Genomic DNA, 9,622 nt, shown 5'->3' on the forward strand with positions numbered 1-9,622 from the left:
TCAAATACTCTATATATTTATTTATTTTACTTGTACATATTTATTCTATTTATTTTATTTTGTTAATATGTTTTGTTCTGTTGTCTGTCTCCGCCTTCTAGACTGTGAGCCCGCTATTGGGTAGGGACCATCTCTCTATCTTGCCAACTTGGACTTCCCAAGCGCTTAGTACAGTGCTCTGCACACCGTAAGCGCTCAAATACTCCTCTATTTATTTTACTTGTACATATTTATTCTATTTATTTTATTTTGTTAATATGTTTTGTTGTCTGTCTCCCCCTTCTAGACTGTGAGCTCGCTGTTGGGTAGGGACCGTCTCTAGATGTTGCCAACTTGTACTTCCCAAGCGCTTAGTCCAGTGCTCTGCACACAGTAAGCGCTCAATAAATACGATTGGATGAATGAATGAATATGTTTGTACAGATTTATTACTCTATTTTACTTGTACAAATTTGCTTTTCTATTTATTTTATTTTGTTAATATGTTTTGTTGTCTGTCTCCCCCTTCTAGGCTGTGAGCCCGCTGTTGGGTAGGGACCGGCTCTAGATGTTGCCGACTTGTACTTCCCAAGCGCTTAGTCCAGTGCTCTGCACACAGTAGGCGCTCAATAAATACGATTGAATGAATGAGACACACAAACGCGGGCCCCCGCTCTCCCTCTCCACGGACACACACACAGACACACAAACACGGGCCTCCGCTCCCCCTCCCCACGGGGACACACACACAGACACACACAAACACGGCCCCCCGCTCTCCCTCTCCACGGACACACACACAGACACACAAACACGGGCCCCCCCTCCCCCTCCCCACGGGGACACACACACACAGACACACACAAACACGGGCCCCCGTTCTCCTCCACAGACACACAAACACGTGCCCCCGCTCCCCCTCCCCACGGACACAAGCACACACACAAACACGGGTCCCCGCTCGCCCTCCCCACGGACACACGCACAGACACACGCAAACACGGGCCCCCGCTCTCCCTCTCCACGGACACACAAACACGTGCCCCCGCTCCCCCTCCCCACGGGGACACACACAGACACACACAAACACGGGCCCCCACTCCCCCTCCCCACGGGGACATACACACACACAGGCACACACACACACGGGCCCCCGCTCTCCCTCTCCACGGACACACACACAGACACACAAACACGGGCCCCCACTCCCCCTCCCCACGGGGACATACACACACAGGCACACACACACACGGGCCCCCACTCTCCCTCTCCACGGGCACACACACAGACACACAAAAACACGGGCCCCAGCTCTGCCTCTCCACGGACACACGCACACAGACACACACAAACACGTGCCCCCGATCCCCCTTCCCACGGACACACACACACACACACACACACACACACACACACACACACACACGGGCCCCGCTCTTCCTCTCCACGGACACACGCACACACAGAGACACACACAAACACGGGCCCCCGCTCTCCCTCTCCACGGACACACACAAACACGGGCCCCCACTCTCCCTCTCCACGGACACACACAGACACACAAACACGGGCCCCCGCTCCCCCCTCCCCACGGACACACAGACCCTTCCCATACACAGACACACTACACACTTTCATTCATTCATTCAATTGTATTAATTGAGCACTTACTGTGTGCAGAGCACTGTACTAAGCGCTTGGGAAGTACAAGTTGGTAACATATAGGGACGGTCCCTACCCAATAGGGGGCACACACACACACACACACACACACAGACACCCCCCACCCCACAGCCATCCCGGGGCCCTGAGGCAAACAGTGGCCTTGCCTCAGGTCCCGAGGGTCGCCGTCCCCTTGGTGTGTCCCCCCCATCCCGCGACCCTGGCACGGGGACCCAATCAATCAGTCGTATTTATTGAGCGCTTACTGTGTGCAGAGCACTGTACTAAGCGCTTACCCTACCCACGGGGAGGCTGGCACGGGGGGCACAACACGACACCCCCCAAGCCGGCAGGTGTGTCCCCCTCCCCATCCTTTCCCTCCCCACATCACCTGTATATATATATTTGTACGGATTCATCACTTTATTTATTTGACTTACCCCCTTCCCTTCCCCACAGCACCTGTATATACGTATATATGTTTGTACAGATTTATTACTCTATTTATTTTACTTGTACATATATATTCTATTTATTTTATTCCGTTAATATGTTTTGTTTTGTTCTCCGTCTCCCCCTTCTAGACTGTGAGCCCGCGGTTGGGTAGGGATTTGAACCCAGAACCTCTGACTCCCAAGCCCCAGCCCTTTCCACCGAGCCACGCTGCTTCTCTAATAAATACCACACACGGGACAGGATCACGCCTACTATCCACACAGAATTCCCCGACCTGGAAGACATCAACGAGAAGCAGCGTGGCCTAGTGGGTAGAGCCCAGGCCTGGGAATCGGAAGGACCCGGGTTCTAATCCCGGCTCTGCCGCTTGTCCGCTGTGTGACCTCGGGCGAGTCGCTTCACTTCCTCAGTGATCTCATCTGAAAAATGGGGATGAAGGCCGTGAATCCCACGTGGGACAGGGACGTCGTCCAACCTGATGAGCTTATAGCTATCTCAGCGCTCAGGACAGCGCCTGGCATGTAGTGAGCGCTTCACAAATACCTTTTTTTTTTTTAAAAAAAAAGGCCATCCTGTTTTCACCCTCCCCTCTCCCTTTTCCTGGAATTCTTCCCTTCCCCCTCACCCCTTCCCCCGACCTCTGACCCCTCAGTAGGTTCTCAGGGTGGGGAGGGTCACAATGAGGTGTATTCTATGGGGGGGTGAGGAGGGGGAGAGACCAGAATGCTTAGGAAGTAGCCAGTCCGGGAAGTTTTGGTGAGTGAACTGAACTGGGGGGCGGAGGGTTGGAAAAGGGGGTCCACCCACCCCGACCCCCAACCCTCTTTAACCTTAGGGTCCGTTCTCCCTCCCCCGGCTTCCCTCTGAGCCCTCCCACTCAATCTCGGACACACTCACGGAGACACACTCTGCCCCCTGAAACACGCGGGGGACGTCTCACACAGCCACTCGACTCGTCCGCCACAATCACACACGTCCGCACGACGTCTTTGGGGCCCAGGCGCCGCAACAATGAGAGATGCGATAGACATAGTAGGCGCTTAACAGATTCCACTAAAAAAAAGGCCAGTAAATTCCACTAAAAACACAGCAAAATATAGGGTTCCTGACACCCTGTATCAGACGATACACACTTCACAGGTTCAACTTCCTTAAGACACAGAGTATACGCACCTGACGTGTGCCCCCAGCCAGGTGACAAACGTGCACACTCACGTATCATCATCATCATCAATCGTATTTATTGAGCGCTTACTGTGTGCAGAGCACTGTACTAAGCGCTTGGGAAGTACAAGTTGGCAACATATAGAGACGGTCCCTACCCAACAGTGGGCTCACAGTCTATGAAACGATCACCCCCATAGTGACCTGTCACAGCACGGACTCCCCACGCCATCTCCATCCTTTGATGGAGACGTTGCCAACTTGTACTTCCCAAGCGCTTAGTACAGTGCTCTGCACACAGTAAGCGCTCAATAAATACGATTGATCGTTTGATACGCATTGAACGTTTCTCATCTAATAATAATAATGTTATTTTGTGTGGTATCTGTTAAGCACTAACTCTGTGCCAAGCACTCTTCTAAGCCCCAAATGGGGCTGTCTATCAATCAATTACATTTACTGAGCGTTCACCATGTGCATAACACACAAGAGTCTGTGTTTAGCATTTACTATGTGCCCAGCCTGAAACCAAACCCTGGGGGAGATACAAGATAATTCAATCAATCAATCAGGCAATCAGTCAACCGTATTTATAGAAGCAGCGTGGCTCAGTGGAAAGAGCACGGGCTTTGGAGTCAGAGGTCATGGGTTCAAATCCCTGCTCCACAACTTAGCTGTGTGACTTTGGGCAAGTCACTTCACTTCTCTGGGCCTCAGTTACCTCATCTGGAAAATGGGGATTAAGACTGTGAGCCCCCCATGGGACAATCTGATCAACTTGTAACCTCCCCAGCGCTTAGAATAGTGGTTTTCCCATAGTAAGCACTTAATAAATGCCATCATTATTGCTATTATTGAGCACTTACTATGGGTAGAGCACTGGACTAAGCCCTTGTGAGAGTACAATACAACAATATGAGAGGCACATTCCGTGTCCACAAGGAGCTTGCAGTCTAAGGGGGAGACAGACATGAATATCAATAAACAAATTATTCATTCAGTCGTATTTACTGAGCGCTTACTGTGTGCAGAGCACTGTACTAAGTGCTTGGGAAGTACAAGTTGGCAACATATAGGGACGGTCCCTACCCAACAGCGGGCTCACAGTCTAAATTATGGTTGGACACAGTCCCTATCCCATCCGGGGCTTACATTGGGAAGTCGGAGAAGGAGCATGGCCCAATGGAAAAAGTCCGGGCTTGGGAGTTGGAAGGTCATGGGTTCTAATCCCGGCTCCACCACTTGTCAGCTGTGTGACCCTGGGCAAGTCACTTTGCTTCTCTGTGCCTCAGATCCATCATCTGTAAAATGGGGATTAAGACTGTGAGCCCCATGTGGGACAACCTGATCACCTTGTATCCCCCCAGCGCTTAGAACAGTGCTTTGCACATAGTAAGCGCTTAACAAATGCCATCATTAGTAGAGAAGCAGCATGGCTCAGTGGAAAGAGCCCGAGCTTGGGAGTCAGAGGTCATGGGTTCTAATCCCGGCTTCGCCACATGTCTGCTGTGTGACTTTGGGCAAGTCACTTAACTTCTCTGAGCCTCAGTTACCTCATCTGTAAAATGGGGATTAAGACGGTGAGCCCCACATGGGACAACCTGATCACCTTGTATCCCCCCAGCACTTAGAACAGTGCTTTGCACATAGTAAGCGCTTAACAAATGCCATCATTATTATTATTACTGTGAGCACTTGGAAGACTGCAACAGAACAACAGAACAGACGCATTCCCTGCCCACGACGAGCTTACCGTCCAGAGGGGGAGATGGACATTAATAGAAGTAAACAAAGTTTATTGATTTATTTATTTTAGATGCCGGGCCTGGGAGTCATAAGGACCCGGGTTCTAATCCCGGCTCCACCACTTGTCTGCTGTGGGACCTCGGGCAAGTCACTTCACTTCTCTTGGCCTCAGTTCCCTCATCTGTAAAGTGGGGGTTGAGCCCTCTGCGGGACCCGGCCTGTGTCCAGCCTGATTAGCTTGTATCTACCCATTGGGATTTATTGAGCGCTTACCGTGTGCAGAGCACTGGACGACGTACTTGGGAGAGTCCAGTACGGCAGAGTTGGTAAACGCGTTTCCTGCCCACAAGGAGCTGACAGTCTAGAGGGGGAAACAACCATTAAAATACATAAAGAAGTCATGGATATGGACATGAGCGCTGAGGGGCTGAGGGTGGAGTGAATTATTATTATTACCAAGTGCCCAAAGGGACGGGGACTGTGTCCAACCCAATTTGCTTGCATCCACCCCAGCGTTTAGTACAGTGCCTGGCACATAGCACTTAACAAATACCACAAATTACTATTAATTATTATTACATTAAAATAAATGACACCATATCATGCCATAGCACCCATTCTGTACCCAACCCGATTTGCTTATATCCACGCCAGCGCTTGTATCCACTTTCCAGGGCCTGGAAAACAGTAAGCGCTTAATACATACCATAGTTTTATTATTATTAGTATTATCCTGAGTCCCCACCTTGGTCAAGGGACATGGACATGGACACTCCTGACTTCTGAGGTGGATCTTCCCGTCCGTCCCGGACAGCCACCCCTTCCAGTCTCAAACCTGGGTCTGTCCCCTTCCTAGGGACAAATAATACTACCAATACTACTACTAATAGTAATACTAACAATACTACTACTACTAATAATAACAATAATAACAATGTTGATATTTGTTAAGCCCTTACTATGTGCCAAGCACTGTTCTAAGTGCTGGGGTAGATAGAAGGTAATCAGGTTGTCCCACATGGGGCTCACAATAGTCATCGCTATTTTACAGATGAGGTAACTGAGGCACAGAGAAGTTAAGTGACTTGCCCAAAGTCACATAGCTGGCAAGTGGCGGAGCTGGGATTAGAACCCATGACCTCTAAAAATACTGATAATAATTATATTATAATGATATTATTACTTTCAGCATTATTAGTAGTAGCAGTGGTGCTCTCGATCAATCAATCAATCAATCAATCGTATTTATTGAGCACTTACTGTGTGCAGAGCACTGTACTAAGTGCTTGGGAAGTCCAAGTTGGCAACATATAGAGACAGTCCCTACCCAACAGTGGGCTCACAGTCTAAAAGCGGGAGACAGAGAACAAAACCAAACATACTAACAAAATAAAATATATAGAATAGATATGTACAAGCAAAATAGAGTAATAAATATGTACAAACGTATGCCAAGAACTGTACTAAGCGCTAATTCCAGCCTCACCACTTATCTGCTGGATGCCCTTGGGTGAGTCACTTCACTTCTCTGGGCCTCAGTTACCTCATCTGGAAAATGGGGATTAAGACCGTGAGCTCCCCGGGGGACAACCTGATCACCTTATAACCTCCCCAGCTCTCAGAACAGTGCTTTGCCCATAGTGAGCTCTTACCAAATGCCATCATTATTATTATCCGAGATAATAGGACTCGGCTCGGTCCCTCGATGGGGCTCACGGTCTCAATCCTCATTTTCCAGCTGAGGGAACTGAGACGAGTGGCGGAGTCGGGGTGGGAACCCAGGTCCTTCTGACTCCCGGGCTGTCGCCACCAGGCCACTCCGCTCCCCGGCAGCCGGACCCCCTCCCCGTCGTCCCCCCGACACCCGGCCTCCTCCGCCCGTCCCCGACTCCGCTGGCGTCCTCGGTCTCTCTCCAGGGCACCATGCGTCCCAACTCGTCCTGCTGGACCTTAGCCGACCTCCTGCACCGGTCTCCCTCCCCGACGGCGCGGGGCTCCCGCTGCCAGAACCTGTGGCGCCGCTGCCAGCCCTCGGACGTCACCAAGGGGCTCCTGGTGGCCCTGGTGGGCGGGGGGCTCCCGGCGGGCTTCGTGGGGCCCTTCTCCCGCATGGCCTATCAGACCAGCCGCCTGCCCTCGCTGGAGCTGCTCCTGTGTCGCTGCCTCTTCCACCTGCCCCTGGCAGCGGCCCTGGGCTCCCGGGGCCGCCCGCTGTTCGGGCCGGCGGGGGCCCGGGGCCGGGCCTGGCTCCACGCCCTGCTCAACGTCCTGAGCATCGGCTGCGCCTACAGTGCGGTCCTGGTGGTGCCCAGCGGCAACGCCTCCACGGTGCGCAAGGGCTCGTCCACCGTCTGCTCCACGCTGCTGGCCCTGTGCCTCGAGAGCCAGCGCCTCAGCGGCTACGACTGGTGCGGCCTGCTGGGCAGCACCCTGGGCCTCCTCATCATCGTCGGGCCCAACCTGGGCACCCTGAAGGAAGGGGCCGAGGGCGTCTACATGGCCCTGGGCTACGTGCTGGCCGTCCTGGGCGGGCTGGCCCTGGCGCTGGGCCTGCTGGTCTACCGCTCCCTAGACTTCCCCTCCTGCTTCTTGACCGTGGCCTTCCTGTTCGGTGTGGTCGGCGTCCTGGGGGCCCTCCCGAGCCTCTTCGTCCTGCAGACCCCCATCTGGCCCCAGGACCCCCTGACGTGGAGCTGCGTGGTGGCGGTGGCCATCCTCGCCCTGGTCTCCTTCATGTGCGCCAGCTACGCCGTGACCAAGGCGCACCCGGCCCTGGTGTGCGCCGTGCTGCACTCGGAGGTGGTGGTGGCCCTGGCCCTGCAGTACTACGTCCTCTACGAGGCCGTGGCCCCGTCCGACATCATGGGCGCCGGCGTGGTCCTGGGGAGCATCGCCATCATCACCGCCCAGAACCTCAGCTGCGACCGGGGCGACCGAGGCGGCGTGGGGACGCCTGGGGCCGGAGTCGAGGCCGGTCGGCGGCCCCGGGACCGCCTGGGCTCCCTCGAGGAGGGCCTGACGTCGGGCGGAGAGGACTGAGGTCATCGGGGCGGGAGGCGGTGGTCCGTTCAGGATCCTCGGTCTCAGGCGAGGCTTAGGACCGGAAGGCCTGCGTGTGGGAAGCGGGCCGGTCCGCTTCGAGAAGGCCGCACCCCCGGAGAGCGGGAAGGGGCAGGGGGCCCGGATTCGGGGGTGACCGGAAGGCCTGCGTGTGGGAAGCGGACCGGTCCGCTTCGAGAAGGCCGGACCCTCGGAGAGCGGGAAGAGGCGGGGGGCCCCGGATTCAGGGGTGACCGGAAGGGCGTTTAGGTGACGGTAGGTTGGCGGGGGTGCGTGGGAGGGGAAGGGGCGCCCCGGGGGAGGGGTGTGAAGGGGATTTTTAGGGGTTTCTGAGGGGAGGGCTGCGGAAGGGGACGGGGACTCTAGGGGGGCCGTGGGGGGCTCCCTGGGGCCGGAGAGAGGAAGGGGAAGGGCCCCACTGCCCCAACCCTCCTCTGGTTACATAGTGTGGGGATCAAGGGGTGGTTGTTGAACATAAATTAAAGTATTTTCATTCAGTTTGTGGTGTCCTCTTTGCCTCCTAACGGGGTGGGGGGAGAAAGACAGGGGTTCCCCCATCTTGCCTCCTTCCCTTCCCCACAGCACCTGTATATATGTTTGTACGTATTTATTACTCAATTTATTAATTTTACTTGTACATATCTGTTCCATTTATTTTATTTCGTTAACACGTTTGGTTCTGTTCTCTGTCTCCCCCTTCTAGCCTGTGAGCCCACTGTTGGGTAGGGACCGCCTCTCCACGTTGCCAACTTGGACTTCCCAAGCGCCTAGTCCAGTGCTCCGCACGCAGTAAGCGCTCAATAAATACGATTGATTGATTGATTGATTGATTTCGGGCGGCCCCAACCCCCCCGGCTCATGCATATTCACGAGCTCATCGCATATTCATGAGGCGCGCTTTCCGCGGGAAGCGAAACCACGACGCGGTCGCGGGGGGGGGGGGGGGCGGCCGGAATCCGATTTCCTTCATCCCTTGACTTCGCTTTATTCCCACTTTTCCCTTCGCCCTCACACGTCGTTCCTAAGGAAAACGCGGACGGGGAAATGGAGGAGGAAGAGGAGAAGAAGGAGGAGTCGGGGTCGACTCCTTTAAATCTCCCCCCCCCCGCCCCGTCACTTAGACTAGTCGGGAACAACAGCCGGGGGGGTGGGGGAGGGGAGGGAAGCGAGCAGGGGGCGGGGCCAAATTAACGTCCGACGCACGCGCCGGAGCGCCTCGTGCGCGCGGCCCCGCGGCGCAAGGGAGGGCGGGAAAGGAGAGGGGGCGAGGCTATAAAAGGCGGGACCCGGGCTCAGCTCTCCTCAGAAGCGCTGAGAGCGCGGTCGGGACGGTTGGAGCGGAGGGGGCCTCCCGGAAGGGGGAGAGACAAACCGCCGTCGCCTCAGCCGTTAAGGAGTCCGGTTACTTATTTATTATTTTTTTTTAATTTATCTCTAAGGGCTTCCTTTCCACCCCCCCACCCCCCCCTTTGTTTTTTCCCCCTCTGGCTGTCGGCTAAAACCCCACGGTCCGGGTAAAAGAGGAAGCCCGTCGCGCGGTTTCCTCCGTCTGTCT

The 9,622-nt window shown here is 54.6% G+C and overlaps 1 protein-coding gene across 1 annotated transcript; it reads left to right on the plus strand.

Moving 5' to 3' along the window:
• The first annotated feature begins 6,930 nt into the window (after positions 1-6,930).
• SLC35G6 (solute carrier family 35 member G6) lies at positions 6,931-8,046 on the plus strand. Its single transcript, XM_038768223.1, has one exon. It carries the CDS (start codon positions 6,931-6,933, stop codon positions 8,044-8,046), a length of 1,116 nt encoding a protein of 371 aa, XP_038624151.1.
• The last annotated feature ends 1,576 nt before the right edge of the window (positions 8,047-9,622 follow it).

Source organism: Tachyglossus aculeatus, chromosome Y4, assembly GCF_015852505.1.
Source record: "Tachyglossus aculeatus isolate mTacAcu1 chromosome Y4, mTacAcu1.pri, whole genome shotgun sequence".
NCBI lineage: Eukaryota > Metazoa > Chordata > Mammalia > Monotremata > Tachyglossidae > Tachyglossus > Tachyglossus aculeatus.